Source organism: Trichosurus vulpecula, chromosome 1 (genome assembly GCF_011100635.1).
Source record: "Trichosurus vulpecula isolate mTriVul1 chromosome 1, mTriVul1.pri, whole genome shotgun sequence".
NCBI classification, from domain to species: Eukaryota; Metazoa; Chordata; class Mammalia; order Diprotodontia; family Phalangeridae; genus Trichosurus; species Trichosurus vulpecula.
In genome coordinates, this window is record NC_050573.1 from 36,305,802 (window position 1) to 36,322,743 (window position 16,942).

Here is a 16,942-nt window from a genome sequence, read left to right on the forward strand (position 1 = left end):
ATGTGGGGTGGGGGGAGACAAGAAAAATGGGGAAAATGCTTCAATCTGCACTCCATCGTTTCTCTATCTGGAGTTAGATAACGTATTTTTTCACGAGTCCTTTGGATTGGTGGTGGATCATGGTATTAATCAGTTACTAAGTATTTCAAAGTTTGTCTTTAAATATTGTTGTCATTGTAAAACTTGTTCTACTGCTCTGTTTACTTCAACCTGCTCCAGATTTCTGAGAAACCATTCCCTTGGTCATTCCTTACAGGTTTCATTTTAATGGAGTTCACATTTGAAATAGTTTTTCTTTTGTAAAATGAGAATCCAGAGAAAGAACCGATGGAGTCTGAATGCAGATCGAAGTATACTATTTTCACTTTATTTGGGTTTTTTTGTGGTTTTTTTCCCTTCTGTTCTGTTTCTTCTTTTGCAACATGCTGTCTTGGCAGGGGGTGGGGATGGGGGGGGAGTGGAGGGTGAGTGAAGAATTTGGAACTCAAAATCTTATGTTGAAAATTGTATTTACATATAATTGGAAAAAATAAAATGCTATTTGCATATTTTAAAAAGTAAAGTCAGTGGAGATTGGACTAGATATATTTAAAGTCTCTTCAAGGTCCAAATTTATGACTCTCAGCAATATGGAAAATGTGAGTTATTAATATTCTTTGACCCATCAATCCCACAGCTGGCATAAAGCTTAAAGACAGAAAGAGAAGTTCCATGTGAGAATAATTATAGCAAGACTTTTTGTGGTAGCAGGGAACTAGAGACATATCCAACAAGCGGAGGACTGGCCAAACAAATCGTGGTTCATTAATGTAATGGAATATTACTTTCCCTCAAGAAACAATGCATATTAACAATTCGGAGACGCCTTGGAGGACTTCAGAAGAAAGGGATGCCTTGAAGTGAACTGAACTGGGAAAACAATATACACAGGGGCTGCTCTCGAGTTTGTTAAGTGGAAAGATCAAAAAGCCGCCGAAAATGGATCCTTCGCGATTAGCATAACTAAACTGCACCCCCCCCCCCCAAGAAATAAGAGAATACATCTCCCTCCCTTTTTCGCGGAGGAGGAATATTGCTTACATTGTCAGACTTTGTCAGATTGATTTTTTCCCCCTCTTTTTAATCTTTCTTAACGCCGGATGATTCGCAAGGGAGGTAAGGGTGGAGGGAAACATTTGTAAATGAAGGTGACGTAAAACGATATATATTAACACAAAGCACGGGACAGAACACTCTGTCCCGACCGCATTCCAGCTGGGGCGGGGTTTGCTGCCCCCCCCCCCCCCCCGAACATAGCCACGCCCCCTGCCTGTTCGCTCCGCCCCTGCCTCCTCCCTCCTTCCAGGAGGCTCCCTCCCACACCCCTCCTGCCCTTCCCCGTCCCAGGTCGCGGGTAGAGGAGTTTTGGCCCCCGGGAGAAGCCGTAGTCGTCGCTCTTCCAGCTACGTCACGTCTCGAGCGGCGTTTCAGAGATGTCTGACAGGAGGGAGTCGGGAGACGAGAGGGCCGGGCCGGAGAGACCCCAGACGGCCCCGGTGACCATCAGCGACGTGCAGGAGCTGATGCGGCGGAAGGATGAGGTCGAGGCGCAGATCAAGGCCTACTATGACGTGCTGGAGGACGTGAGTGCGGCCGGGGCGGGGGAAGAGCCCGGAGGCCGGCCGGGCCCCGGACATTGGTGCCCTCGTGTCAAATGAGGCCCCTCCCAGCCCCAACATCCCCTGTTCTAAGGCCCCTCCTAGCCCTCACATCCCCTGTTCCGAGGCCCCTCCCAGCCCCGACGTCCTCTGTTCCGAGGCCCCTCCCAGCCCTGATATTCCCAATTCCAAGGCCCTCCCAGCCCTGTCATCCCCTGTTCTAAGGCCCCTCCCACCCCTGACATCCCCTGTTCTGAGGCCTCTCCACCGGCTCTGATATTCCCTGTTCTAAGGCCCCTCCCAGCCCAGACACTCCGTGTTCCCAGACCCCTCCCAGCCCCGACATCCCGTGTTCTGAGGCCTCTCCCACCCCTGACATCCCCTATTCTGAGGCCTCTCCCCCAGCTCTGACACCCCCTGTTCTAAGGGCCTCCCAGCTCTGACATTCTCTGTTCTAAGGCCCCTCCCACCCCTGACATCCCCTATTCTGAGGCCTCTCCCCCAGCTCTTACACCCCCCGTTCTAAGGGCCTCCCAGCTCTGACATTCTCTGTTCTAAGGCCCCTCCCAGCCCAGACACTCCCTGTTCCAAGACCCTTCCCAGCCCTGACATCCCCTGTTCTGAGGCCTCTCCCAGCTCTGACTTTCCCTGTTCTGAGGCCCCTGCTGACATTCTCTGTTCAGAACCAAGGCTGCACTGAAGTTACATGATGTTGCATGGGCAAGCACTTCCAGAAACACCTCAGATTCATTACATGTCTGATTTTTAATTAAGTTTTGATCATTGCACGTTCAGAAACCTTCTACTGTTGCCAAATTTTTCATATAGGGCCGCGATCCACAGTTTAAGACCACTCTTTAGTAGACTAAAGGCCCTGACCTTAGTAGACTACAAGTTCTTTATAGGCAGAGATTGTTTTGTTTTTGTATTCCCCCCTCCTAGCACTGTGCCTCTCACCTAGTAGGTTCTTACTACATATTTGTGGAACTAACCTGAATTCCCTGTTCTGAGGTCCTCCCCCAGCTCTGGCTTTCCTAATCTTACACCCTCCAAGTCTCCTCAGAGATGGTTAAGCACCCTTTCAGGCTTTCCCACTCCAGGCCACTCCCTTTTTGGGAGTCTGTAGATGGTTGACCATTGATTGTCAGGACCCTCTAGCCTGCTTGTAGCTCCTGTTTTTCCAGAGAGGTCGCCCATTGGTAGTGACCATGGGAGCTGGGACATCCTCCCTGCTCTTATGGCCTTCATTCCAGGACAGCCACCTTGCTGGATGAAGTTCCCATTTTTATATCACTTCAAAGTTTGCTTTCTTCAACTCTGTTTGACAGGTAGTATTGGTATTATTCTCCTTATTTTACAGATGGGACCGCTGCATTTCAGAGAGGTGTGGCTCACTGCATCGGTGGGTGATTGCTGAGGCTCTTTTAAAGCACTGACATTCTGTGAAACCCTCTCCTAGGCCCTGCCCAGCTCTTATTGTTTTAGGATCTCTCTTGCCGGGGCCCAAGGGTCCTTCCGTCCTCAGTTCCCCTGCCCCCTGGGAAAGGCAACTGAAGAGCGTTGTGTTATCACGAGAAATGAAAAGTTCTGGGCTTGGAGGCAGGACAGCTGCTTTCCCATCATGTCCCCAACATTTAGTAGCTGCATTATCCCGTGCAAGTCCATTTAATTTCTCAGATCGTCGGTAGCCTTATCGGTACATGAAGATTTGGGAAAGAAATATGCTTAACAAATTTTACAGTGCTCTCAGCACATGAGTTAAGATGTGTTTGGCCCTGTGCAGCGTACGTGGGAAAAGAGGCTTCGAAATTCCCATCCCTCGGGGCTGCTATTCCAGAGCAGTTCGGTTGTTCCCTGCTGCACTTTCCCCTCTCCCCAGCCCAGCATATGGCAAATGATTCTTGAACAAGAAGACAGCCTGATAACAGTGGGTTTGGGAATGGGAGCCCTGGTCTCAGATCCTGGCCCTGCCCCTTCTGGACTGCTCAGCCTAGGACAAGCTGTAGACCTCTGGGCCTGTGTTTCCTCGTTTGTAAAATGAAAGATTGGTCCAAATAAGCAATAAGGTCCCTTCCAGCTCTGAGTCCATGGGTTCCTTGATCACAGGGTTGTTGTAAGGAAAGAGCTTTCTGAACCATAATTATTATGGAAATATGAGTGAGTACTCTTATTGCTACTGTGCTGTGTTGCTCAGACTTCGGGGAGACTCTTCCAAGGATAGTCCTTGGTACTATAGAAAAGCCTCAAGAGGTGCTGGGACTAAATGTGGTAAATTACTGATTGGGGATTTTGGCTTGATTGGAGGGTGTTCCCTATCAAAGCAGTCCAGAAGTAGGATGGGTGACCTAGGGTGGGGTGTGGGGTAGGGAATGCTTTCTCTCCTAATTGCTTAAGTAGAGGCCACTGGTGTAGGATGTTGCAAGGGGGGAGTCTTTTCCTGTTCAGGAAGAGTTTAGACTTGGGAGTTCTCCTTGTCTTTACTCTTCTGAGAGCCTGTGGTTCCGGATGTGATGGACTCTCATGTCAGTAAGGCAATAAGCAGGTCGCATGGCCTATTAATGGGTGGGAAAGATCTTCAAACCTAAATTGCTATTACAACTGTATCCCAGGCTTTCCGCTCCTCTCCCTGTCTCTGACTTGGTGATTTCATCAGCTCCCGTGGAATTAATTACCCTCTCTGCTGACAATTCTCACATATACCTTTCTTGCCCCAGTCTCTCTGCTGGACTCCAATCTCACATCTCCAGCTGCCTTTCAGACCTTTGTGAGTGGATGTCCAGTAGGCATCTTAAATGTCCAAAATAGAGCTCGTTATCTTTCTCCCTCCCCCTCCTGCTTTCCCTATTACCGTAGAGGGCAGTACCATCCTCCAAGTCCCTCGGGCTCCCAATCTAGGAGGCATCCTGGACTCCTTCCTGTCTCTAACCCCTCATATTCAAGCTGTTGCCAAGGCTTGTTGATCTCACCTTTGTAACATATCTTGAATACACCCCCTTTTCTCCTCTGGTACTGCCCCGCCCCCCAGCCTTATCACCTCATGCCTGGATTATGGCACTCCACATTAGTCACATTGTGAAAGAAGGATCAGAACAAAAGGGAAAAACCACGAGAAAGAAAAAACAAAAAACAGTCTGCTTCGATCTGCATTCAGACGCCATAGTTCTTCTTCTGGCTGTGGATAGCATTTTCCATCATGAGTCCCTTGGAATTGCATTAGATCGTTGCATTGCTGAGAAGAGCTAAGTGTGTCAAGGTTGGTCATCACACAGTGTTGTTACTGTGTACAGTGTTCTCCTGGTTCTGCTCACTGCACTCAGCATTAGTTCATGTAAGTCTTTTCAGGTTTTTCTGAAATCCACTGAGCAGGCCACTTCTTGCCTGTGATCCTGTTTTCCCATGAATACCATGGGGTGATAATACCAGCACTTAGAAGAGGTGATGTGGTTTAGTGGATAGAGAGTTGGCTTTGGGGTCAAGCAGACAAGGCAGTCCCTGCCTCTCACACATACTGGCTTCATGAGCTTCAGGGAAATCCTGTACACTTTCAGCTCATTGTGACAAGAGGGATAGAAGATGCGGAGCTGCATCATTGGGGAGTTTCTTATATCTTCGCAGTCACAGGTCCAGCATCCCTGTCCCTGTCCCTAAGACTTACTTATCCAGCCTGTGTTTGCTGTGAGGATTAAGTGAGACAGTGTGTGTAAAAAGATTTGTAAATGTTACTGTGCTCTGTGTATGGGAGCAACTATTCTTGGAGTCTGCAGCTGCTTCTGAAAGATTCCTCCCCTGATGGCCAATGTGGCTGAAAGTGCTGCTGGGACCCAGACCCAGGAGCCTTATCAGTCTGGTGACTCAGCTTGTAGCCCCTGACTCTATTCAGGCTCCCTTTGGTTTCTGAGAGCCCACTCCTCACTACTAGGCAATGGACTCAGAGCACAGAGCCCCCTTTGGGAATGCATGGATTTGCTCTTTGTAGGATGGGGTACTTCATTTTTAAATTGATCACCCAACTGCTATAGGGAGACAAGGAAATTTGTACCCTTGAGGAGTTTATAAGATCAGGCAGGAAATTAATGATGATTAATTAGTCTGAAATTATTAAGTCCATGTGGTAAAGGATAGAACTGTGTACAGCCTAGAAGGGTCAAGGGGCCGAAGGGGAACTCAGGGCCATCGTGCTTGATCTGGTCCGTTTCCTGAGGTCTGGGAAAGCTATGTTTTGAACACAGTTTTGAAAGGGGAAACTAAAATAAAATGAGCCTAAGAATCAGGCCTCTTTACTGTGCTCAGGGGGTTCTTTTTGGATTTGCAGGACAGCATGTTTTTATTTTTCCTGTGTTATGTAGGAAGGAGGGTTTTAAGACATCTTTATGACACCCGTTTTTCAGAAGAGTAAAATTTCAATGGTTTTCTTCTCTGGAGGGTTTTCACTCTTGTCTGTCTTATCAGGTGGTTAACTCTTTGGAGCTGGGGGTGAGATTAAACTCCCGAATATGCCACACAAGGTACTTATTATTAGTAGCCTCATATCCACACTCCGTTCAACAGTTTAACTGAGCAAACATTTGCAAATATAAAGGGGCCTGCCCTCAAGAAGCTTGTTTTCTACTGGGAGTAACAGGAAGGGAAACACTATGTATTGAGAAGATTCTGTTTCATTTTTTATTGATCCTGCTTACAGTTAACTGATTTTATCCTGCAATTGATTTTGTCCTTGTAACTTCCTAAGTTCTCTGTCTTTAGACTTAGTTCAGAATTCAGCTGGCCTATACTAGGTTAAGTTTAGAAATCCAGCTTTCTTGCTAGTGACTGTTCTATTCTTGCCTCAAGGAATTCTGCTAACCTTGGGGGATTCCGCTTGCCATAAGGGAGTTGGGCTTAACATCTTTACACCACCGTGCTGCCCTTCAAGGAGGTCCGGTTTGCTGGGTCATTATCTTTGGCCTTGCGGGTGGACTCGAACAGTAAACTTTTGTTAGGCACAGAAGGAAAGGAGGAGGCTGTTGCTAGCCCCTCATTTCCAACTTCCAGCTAATCATATTGTTCCCCACACCTCAGCTATGTGACCAGTCACGTTGCCCTTAACCCCATGGTGTCACCTACTCTGTTCTGTTCTTTGTTCTGTACTCCCAAAAACCTATAAAAGGGGAGCTAGCCTTTTGCTTGGGTCTTTTGTTGGAAACTGAGGCAGCCATTGACCCATCTTATTCTCAGGTTTTATACCTGTGAATAAAATACTCTCTTGCTCAGAGAAATGTGCCTCAGTTTACCTTTTTGTGATACTTGTGGCAGTAAATAGATAAGTAGATACCAGGTAATTTGAGGCGGAAGAACAGTACCTGCAACCTAGGTGGGGGAGAGTCAGGAACAGGTCCCCAGTTTGTCCTTGAAGGAAGTCAAGCATTCTAGAGGTAGAGGTGAGGCAGGAGAACATTCCAGCAATGGGGGATACTCTGTGGGAACACCCAAAGGTGAGACTTGTTGTGTTTACATAATATAGGGAACAATTGATGGCTTGAACATAGAGTTTGTGAGGAGTAGTAATGTGAAATACATTTGCAAAAGTCATTTTGAGCTAAAATGGAGAAGGTCTTCAACCCCAGGCTGAAGGTAGAGGGCCAGCAAAGCTTTTGAGCAAAGAAGTGACATGTTCTGAATTGTACATGAGGAAAATTTAGAGAGGAAGGGAAGCTCATTAAAGGTGGCAGCATAGGAGGAAGCCATATGGCTAGGGTATATACCCTAGCTGTTTTCCAGTTAGTCCAACAACAATTGAGGAAGAACACCAGATTGAGGAGGTATCAGAAATCCAGGGGAAAACCAGTGAGTCCTTTTTTCTAGCCTAGGTGAGCATAGGAAGGTGGTCAGCAGCCTGTGAGCTTGTGGAGGGCACTGAGCATCTGTCACAGCACCAGACACAGAACCAATACAGACAAGCCCTGAAGCTGTGTGCCAGGCAAGGAACAGGAAGGAGTGAGAGCTAACCTAGGAGCAAAATCACACAAACTGACTGCACCTGAAGCTATGTATGATACAAGGAGCATGAACAGAATTGAGTAGCATCGAGTGGCTTTGACCCCATCCCAAGGTGTGACGTCATCCCACAAGCCTGGGCTGGCCCAGCAGCTGGTTAACCTGGCTTAAGAGAATAACCTTATACTAAGGACAGGCCTCCAGTTTTATAGTTCCAAACCTGCAGAACCTTCTCCCTAACTGATGGGGCTTGGGCCCAGCGGCAGTCCACTGGAGCAACAACAGGGCCAAGTCTGCCATTGTAAGGTTGGAATCTGGCAAAGCTCAGACCAGGAAGACATCAATCAGACTTTGCCCTAGATCAGAGCACTTAGAGAACACTGAATGTTTGCATGTCTTTGCCTCTAATGGCTCCTGAGGTCCTTGAAGAACATTGTACTCAAAACCTGAGAAAGCAGCAGCTGGACCCCAGAATATACAGATCAGGAACAAACAAAGCCCTGAACCAAGGCCAAACAAGTGCTCAAGGCTCCTGGCTCCTCTGGCTTCCTTTAGGTCCCAGCTGAAATCCTTTCTTTTTCAGGAAACCTGTAGAGATGGGGCAGCTAGATAGTGCATTGGATAGAGCACTGGGCCTGGAGTCAGGAAGACCTGAGTTCAAATCCAGCCTCAAACACTAGCTGTGTGACCCTGGTCAAGTCACTTAACTTCATTTGCCTCCATTTCCTCATCTGCAAAATGAGCTGGAGAAGGACATGGCAAACCATTTTAGTATCTTTGCCAAGAAAACCCCAAATGAGGTCAAGAAGAGTGGGACATCACTGAAATGACTGAAAAAAACAAGAATTTTTTCCTAATCTTCTTTAATGTACTTTCCCTCTGTTGGTTATCTTCAATTTATCACATAGCCTGTTTGTACACAGTTGTTTTCATGCTTTCTCTGGAGCACTGCCTGGAGGCTGGTATAGCTGGATTATAGCATTAGGGGAAGGTAGTAAAGTGCAAAAAGACAGAAAGGTCGGGGAGCACACCCCGAAATCAACTACATGTCAAGTGTGCACTTAACTGTCTGTCAGGCCTGGTTCCTGAGATCCTGGCCGAGGTGGTTCTAAGGTCATAAATCTGGAGTTGCAGGGGCTCTTACAAGCCATCCAGTCCAACTCCATCATTTTACAGAAACTGAGGTTGTATGTGCCAGAGCCTAGATTTGAACTCAGGTCCAGCACTCCACAAGCAGGATTCTTTCCCTTGGACCAGGTTGCCTGCCTTTCTGAGGCATTTGTCCTTAGGTCCTATGTATAGATTCTTTGTCCTATCATGATCTACACTTTCCCTTCTAAGTACCCATATTTCCCCCTTACAGATACAGAGAAAAATGCTTTGGGAAAAGAGAACGTGATGAGTTTATGTTAATGACATCTACTGACCTCATTTCTTCTCCCCAGCAAAAAGGAGTTGGAATGAATGAGCCTCTGGTCGACATCGAGGGATATCCTCGAGCAGATGTGGATGTGTACCAAGTCCGTACAGCAAGGCACAACATTATATGTGAGCATTGATGAGCGTAACTGCCCTCCTGTGAGCTTGGGAAACAAGAGCAGCTCTTAAATCCCTAGAACTCAGGTTCGGGTAATACCTTTGAGCCTCAGTTAGACTTTCTGGTAAAATGGTTGTGATTAATAGTCTCTAGGTTGGAGTCAGAAGACCTGGGTTCAAGACCCACCTTTGCCACTAACTGCCTTTTTGCATAAATAACTTAAGCTCTCCAAGCCTCAGTTTCTTCGTATGTAAAAAACAAGGGAGCTGGACTCAACTCTTGAAATCCCTTCCAGCTCTGAATCCATGATCTTAGGATTTTGCTGTGAGATTCCCACAGATGAAAGCCATTGCATTGGGTGGCTAACTTCACAATGACAGATGCCACTAAAACACGATGCCCTGGCCCGTCATTGTGCAGCACGGTTTTGGGGGGCACATTCAGAGATAGTTCTTAACTAATGATCTGCCCATTTTCCCTTGAGGGAACTGCCTGACTAAAAATGTGGGAGCGAAGATGTACACTGGCCTTGGTTTGGGGGCATGGCTTTCTTCCTTCTCTACCAGGAGTTTCTCTTGTAGGTCTGCAGAATGACCACAAAGCCCTGATGAAGCAGGTAGAAGAAGCCTTGCACCAGCTCCACGCCAGGGGGAAGGAGAAACAAGCAAGGGATGCAGCCGAGGCACAGAACGAGGCCTTGAACCAGGGCCAGGGCCCTAGCCAGAGCCAGAGTCAGAGTGCCCCTCGGCCCTTTGCTAAAGTGAACAACATCAGCCCAGGCTCTCCTGCCAGCACCTCGGTATGTTTGGCAGCTGCTACGGGGTCAGTGCGCAGGTCAGAACACTTATTGGGAAGGGAGATGGTGCAAGGCTCAGCCCGTGGGCAGCAGCTCTGTGTTCCAAGTCTGGCCTTTCTGCTGCCCACAGGCCTGGGGGACTCTGGGCCAAACCCTTGTCCTCTCAGTGCTTTTTTCACTGGAGTTTTCCTGGATGGTGGTTAGGATGGAATGAGAGTAAAGGTCATTGATGATTGTTCTTCCCTTCGAATTGGATTTCTCTGGAACAGCCCCATTAAGTGCTGAGGGCAGGAAATAGAGCCAGGGCTCCTGAGGGTGGTGAGAGCCAGTGGTTGGTTTTGTCCCGGAACCCACATGCAGGCCCCAGTGATAGCTGCACTTTTCACTGCAGAATGTTCCTTTAGTCCGATGGCCCTCAGAGGGTACCCAGAAGTGTCACAAGCAGCAGAAGCTTGTTAGTGATGTTCTTGCCAGGTCTGCTATGGAGCCAGCAGGAGGAAGTGGTTTCCACCCTCATTTCTAATCTTCAGGATTATTCCCTTAGGGAAAAAACAATTTACAATTTAGAATTCTTCCTGGATTTTTAGAGGGTTTTATGGATGTTTTTAAAAAGCATCACCAGTGACTCGTCTTCCTCACCTCCAATGCTGCCCCGGCTCCTGCAGGAGAAAGAGGACTGGATTTGGAGTAGACCCCGACCCTTGCTTTGGCCCTCATGACTACCTTTGGGACACTGCACAAATCACTCTTCTCTGGGTTTCACTATCTGTCAGATGATGACATTGGCCTAGACTGCAGGGCTTCTTAAACTTTTTTCGCTCACGACCCCTTTAGCACTTCTTAAACTGTGGGTCGCAACCTATGAGGTACTAATAAGTGCTAGACTAGAGGACCTCTGAAGTCCCTTGCGGCTCTAAATCCACGATCCTATGATTGGTTCTTTATAACCAAATACTGTTAATCAAAACACATTAACACCTTGGCCATCACTGGCCGTTGAAAGGCATTGGACAGCAGAAGTCTCATTAAAATCTCCCATATGTTTTTGGTCTCATCTTTCAAGGGTCTCCAAGTGGATGATGAGATCGTGGAGTTCGGCTCCGTAAATGCCCACAACTTCCAGAATCTTCAGAACATTGGAACAGTGGTCCAACACAGTGAAGGGGTGAGTTGGGTGGCCACATCCTCTCTTCTCTCATTCTGAGGTTGACCCCAGGCACGTCTCGGTGCCTTTTTCTTAATCAGTTATTTGTTGTTTATTCAGTACTTAGGATTAGTATGATACTTGAGGAATTGATTGCACTGTTGTGCATATACAGATCTTTTTATATAATATGGAAATTTACAACTACAGGGTGTTCAGCCTAAAGTCTGGACACATAGGCAAAAATGCATATTTTCAAGAAATGAAATGATTGAAATTTTCAACAACATTTTATTGGAATATTAACAAATAACGTCTTCAGTATCACTTCCATCATTTGTGATGCAAAGGTTGATGCGCTTTGCAAGATTCACGTGAACTCGATGCAATAACTCAGTAACTCCATATTGCCATCAATTTTAGCACATTCACCCTTGGAATATGAATATAAAATCATATGATGTTATTTGAAGTTGAATGTTATCTGTTAATATTCCAATTAAATAAAATGTTGTTGAAAATTTCAATCATTTCATTTCTTGAAAATATGCATTTTTGCCTATGTGTCCAGACTTTAGGAACACCCTGTATATACATACATACATACACACATATGTATGTACATGTGTGTATATATACATATATAGATAATACATACATACACACATACATATATACACATGTATGTACATAAATATGTGTATGTGTGTGTGTGTGTATAAATATGTGTGTGTGCGCACACACACACACACACAAAATCAAGTCCTCTGGAAAGGTGATACATGGGGCCATGCTGTAGAGCCCTAATGGAGGGGAGCACAAAAGTAATCAATGTATTAATAAAGTATTACTACTGTATGGTGTTTTGTATCCAGGAATGTTGTCTTCTGGACCTTCAGAAACCTGTAGCACCGGATACCAGGCAGATAGTTTATATGCTTGTGGGGCACTGGCTCTGCTCAACACCACCTACTGAGACTGTACAAGTCATATCCAGTATCATATGCAAACAATGGCAAGGTTTAGCAAATAATCACACTGTACTAATCCCCACTTCTAACTTTTGGAAGAGGTCAGAGTGCGTTCACAGGTTTTACGTTTCTGCTGTTCAGTCACTAATCAGAGGAAGGATTTGACATATTTGAAAAGTGCCTCATACATAACCCCTTAACTCTCATGTTCTCTTGATAGTAAAATGGCAGTACATTAAAAGGCTTTAAAATTGCAGCTCCTTCTGACTTCCCCAAAGAGTATCTGTGCTCTTCTTTAAGTGGCTCTTCTCCTCTGGATTCAAGTTTACCTTCATCACATCTGAAATGCCATTCTGCCCCAAGTCACATGGGACATCCTTATTAATGCCGTATAGGCCCTTAATCATGCTGGAAGTTGGATGCAGTCTCCTAAGATTCTTCATAAAGCTTTCTGCCATAGACAAGCCAGTGGCTCAGGAAGTGTGGCCCTTCATAAGCACTTTCAACCACGTGTTTATGAACATCTTTTCAGTTTTCTGAATCAGCATCAGTTTCCAAAACAAGATAGAGATTCTTCAGAGACACACCGGCAACATTCACACCACTCCACACAGGAACACTGTAGTCTCCATGTTCCCCAAGGACCCATCCATGACAGCTTGAAGAATGGACACCCAGCCTCACCCCCATTAGGCAATGGAAATGGGCAGAATCCAGATCTCAGCCACTTCCAATAGCACAGTTTTTAGGAAAGCCACTTAGTTTCCAGGCCACATATGTCAAAATATCCACTGGATTGGCAACAACAAGCAGCTTGCAATTAGGGCTCCATTTAACAGTATTGGGAATGATGAATTTAAAGATATTCACATTATACAGGACAAAAGTAAGACGACTTTCTCCCTCCTGTTGACGTGCCCCAGCCGTAACAACAACCAGCTTTGAGTCTGCAGTCATCCTGTGGTCTTTGCTGGAAACGGTCTTTGGCGTTTTGAGGAGAAGGCCACCATGTTGGAGACCCATCATCTCTCCCTTTAGTTTGTCCTCTATCACATCCACTGGGGCAAGTGCACTAGCCACACCCCTCGTTAAGATACTGATGGCGCATGCCACGCCAACCACACCAACCCCAACAGCAGCGACCTTGTTATGGGGAACCTGGCCTTCCTTTAGGACATTCACAGTCAGCTGATCCTTGATAGTAGATGCCATTTTGGGGGAGATTGAGGTTGCTGTGAGACTACTGCTCCCAGATTCACACCTTGGTGCCTTTTATTTTAGCCAAAACAGTCCTTCCTCCGAAAGCCCTATCTGGGTACTGACACTTCTGTGGAGAGACCCTCAGGCTCTTCCCAGTGCTGGGCCCTGCCTGGCACGGTGCCCAAGGGAGGCTCGGCTTCAGTGTGTTCCCAGCCCTTGGCACAGTACCTCAAACATAGCAGGTGCTGAAAATTGGCTGCTGAGTTGGATGGTCGTGAATTACAGTGGGTATTCCCTTGGTCTACAGGGCCTTCTGAAGACTTTACTTTTGGGGATGCCCAGCATCACGGTGTATTCTGGATTTGGAATCAGAGGACCTAGCTTCAAATCCCAGTTCTTCCACTTACTAACCTGTGTGACCTTAGGCAGGTCATTTAACCTCATTGGGCCTCAGTTTCCCCATCTGTTAAAATGAAAACTTTGAACTAGATGACTTTCAGAGATACCTTCTCAAGCTCTAAATCTACAATTCCATGATTCCATGAATACTTATTCTGATAGGTAAAAGATACTAGTAAAATACAGCACTGAAGTCTATTAATTAGGGAGAAAAAAACTCCTCAAGTTGGCTTGCAGAAAGCAGTGTGAATTATCCTTTCTTTCTTGCTGAAAGTCCGTTGTTGTTCCAGCCCAAACTAAAACCCTTTGGAACAACATTGAGTCCCCCAACTTGATCCTTGATGGGGGTGTTGAAGATCTCAAGAACATCCTCCACACTGGGGGCACTGGTTTGGCCCTCGGCTCATCCCCTCTCCTCCTGCCTGATGCTAACAGGGAGTTTGGTTTCCTTTAGGCCAAGTGTCTTTTCTCTGAGGGAAAGGGAAGTAAGAGCTGCTCAAATTTGCTCTTCAGAACTCTGTGGCATGGGTGGTTCCGGGCCAGAATCTCTTGGGCTTTGCCTCCACCTCTGCCTGCCTGTCCCAGCTCAAGCAGGCTGGTGTGGGCTTGGCAGTATCACTAGCAGAACTTGATTTCAGAAGCTTCTTCCAGTTTGACTGTCGCAGTGGCTGTTCCTTGTCTTTCAGCATCCGTTGAATGTGACAGTGCTTCGGAGAGGCGAGAGACTCCAGCTCAGACTCGTCCCCATGCGCTGGGCTGGGAAAGGACTGCTAGGGTAAGATGGAGTTGGAAAAGCAGCATACTCTTTGGTTTTTAAAAAAATTCCTCTTGTTTTCTCTTGCTTTGTATCACCTTCATTTCCAAATGTCTCTCCTAACCTTCTCTACTCAGTAAGTCACCTCTCATAACAAAAAAGAAATGGGGGGAAAAATGTGGTGCAGCAAAACTACTATCTTAACTGAATCTGGGAGCAGTATGGCCCTCCCTCCAAGGATCTCCCCCTCTCACCCCACAGGGCAATGAAGAGAAGGAAGGAGGCATGTTTTCTCCACTCTTCTCTGGGGCCAGGCTTAGTCATTAGGGCAGCAGCCGGCTTCATTTATTCTTTCTGTTCACATCATGTAGTCATCATATAGATTGTGGATGTTTTTATTCATTTATTTCTTGTTTTTAATGCCTTGATTTTCCCTCCTGCTCCTTCTGCTCATCAAAGAGCCATCATGATAATAAATGCTTGAAAAAAATCATCAATAGAACATCAAAAAAATCTGACCTTGTTTGCAGTGTTCCCCACTTGTAGACCCTGATCTCTGCCAAGGAGCAAGGGAAGGAAGAGGTCTTCTTATAGGCCTTCTTTGGGGCCAAGCTTGTTCTTTCTTAAAAAAAATCAATTTTTATTGCAACCTTTTGGTTTTACACCGTTCACAACATTCATTTTCAGCTGTTTCACTGTTTGGTTGGTTCATCCACAATGTTGTTGAGTCACGGTGGATGTCATTTTCCTAGCTTTGCTTTCTTCACTGAGAAGGAAACAAAGCCTGGTGTTCTTACAGAGCTCTGAATTCTTCATATTCCTTTTTCCTTACATTGTAGTGCTGAACCTCCATCACATTCAGGGGCCTGGATTATCCCAGGTGATGGGCAGCTGGAAAGGAAGCATGTTCTTATGTTAGTTTCGATTATTACTAGATTATGACAGGCTGCTTTGCACATAGCAGTTGCTTGTTGAGTCATATTAAACCCCTTCTCAAGCTGTAAATTGACCCAAGTAGAGGCCTGAAAATAAACTTGACCCCAATGTCGGCCATATTAAAAAGGGCTAGCATTTATAGAGCATATTAAGGATTTTGAAGTTCTTTACATACATCATCTCATTGGAGCCTCACAGTGAGCAGCCCTCTGAGGTAGGCACCAGGTTTTTTGCAGAAGAAGCAAGTTCATAAACTTTAAGACTTGTCCATGACCACACAGCTAATAAGTGTAAGAGCTAGGATTTTGACTCAGGTTTTCTGACTACAAGTCCAGTGCCCTGTCCACTGCGGCACACTGCCCCTCACCGTTCACTTCACTCCCCTTTTAGTAAACAGAAGGAGTGCTCTTTGAGCATATGCTTTTAAGATCAAGACACACAAAATGAAAGATTTAAAGCAAAAGAAGTAGGAAAGCATCTTCTGGATTTTCTTAATGGCATGTAAAACATAAACCTGAATCCCTTTTTATTTTGTGTTTCAGCTGCAATATTATTCCCTTGCAAAGATGATTGCCCTTTGGGACCTCCACAAAGACGACCTCCCCCTTCCTATCCCTTGGACCTGGAGGTGGCTTCGAATGTCTTCAGCTCCTGCTGGGACCTTAAGGATTTGCAATGGGTGGATGGGTGAACTCCCACTTGGGTGTCGGGGACGCACTTCCAGCAGGGGTTTTGACCAACAGTCTGCCTGGATTAAGGCGTGGTTAAAACTTCACATTTACTTAGTATCTCCTTCAAATTATGCCTTGGTCTTTAATGGAAATTACTTTTTGCTTATGGGTGAGTGGGTAGGAATTTAATTTGACAGTATTTTTACTCTTTTAGAGGTTGCTTTAATTTTTTTTTAATTTGGATAAAGAGATATGATTTTCAGTGTGCTGCTACATTGTCCTGGTATATATGTATATGATGTGTGTGTGTATGTATCTATACACACACACACGTACATGTATATATATATCTACACACACACACACACACACACACACATGATCCATTTAAACCAAAGTGTACAAGGTCAGAGCTGCCAGTGGAGATGAGCTGTCCAGGCATTTCTGAAGTTATAACTTGACTCTTATTTCCAAGGCATATCATCTCATATTAGGTTGGAGTATTGAGGGCAGAGTGTAATGATATTTAAGCTTAGGGGAGGTAACTTATTAGGAGCATGGATGGCTAGGTTGTGATATGGTAAATCTTATGTGTTTCTCTGCAACCTCAGAACGTTTGTGAACACAGACCACCACTGCAATTTTTGGGGAAGGTGCTGATCTGATTGGGAGATGCAAGTCTGCCTCCACAAGGGGGCAGCAAGGGCCCCTACTCCTGGAGTCTGGGTCAGAGGAACCCACTTTTTCCCCAACAATCATCTGTCTCATCTAGCACCCTTTTCTCAAGTTGTAAAATGGTAATTGTGAAAATGGACACCGACATTAACTGATGGGAACTTTAGAGTTTTTTTGGGTTGGATACTTTCTAAGTCTTTGAATTTTTTTTAACATGCACTCTAATAAATATCAGTGATTTTAAGTTAC

General features: G+C 45.8%; 1 protein-coding gene across 2 annotated transcripts; it reads left to right on the plus strand.

Annotated features, from left to right (window-relative positions):
- The first annotated feature begins 1,406 nt into the window (after positions 1–1,406).
- On the plus strand, positions 1,407–16,942 carry PSMD9 (proteasome 26S subunit, non-ATPase 9). Of its 2 annotated transcripts, XM_036737932.1 has the most exons (7): positions 1,407–1,622; positions 2,998–3,039; positions 9,056–9,158; positions 9,729–9,946; positions 11,007–11,108; positions 14,344–14,432; positions 15,890–16,942. In XM_036737932.1, the coding sequence occupies exons 1-7, from the start codon at positions 1,473–1,475 to the stop codon at positions 15,915–15,917; spliced, it is 732 nt and encodes a 243-aa protein (XP_036593827.1). In that variant the 5' UTR covers positions 1,407–1,472; the 3' UTR covers positions 15,918–16,942. The 2 variants fall into 2 exon arrangements, with proteins under 2 accessions (XP_036593827.1, XP_036593838.1); XM_036737943.1 differs by lacking the exon at positions 2,998–3,039 and having other exon boundaries at positions 1,409–1,622.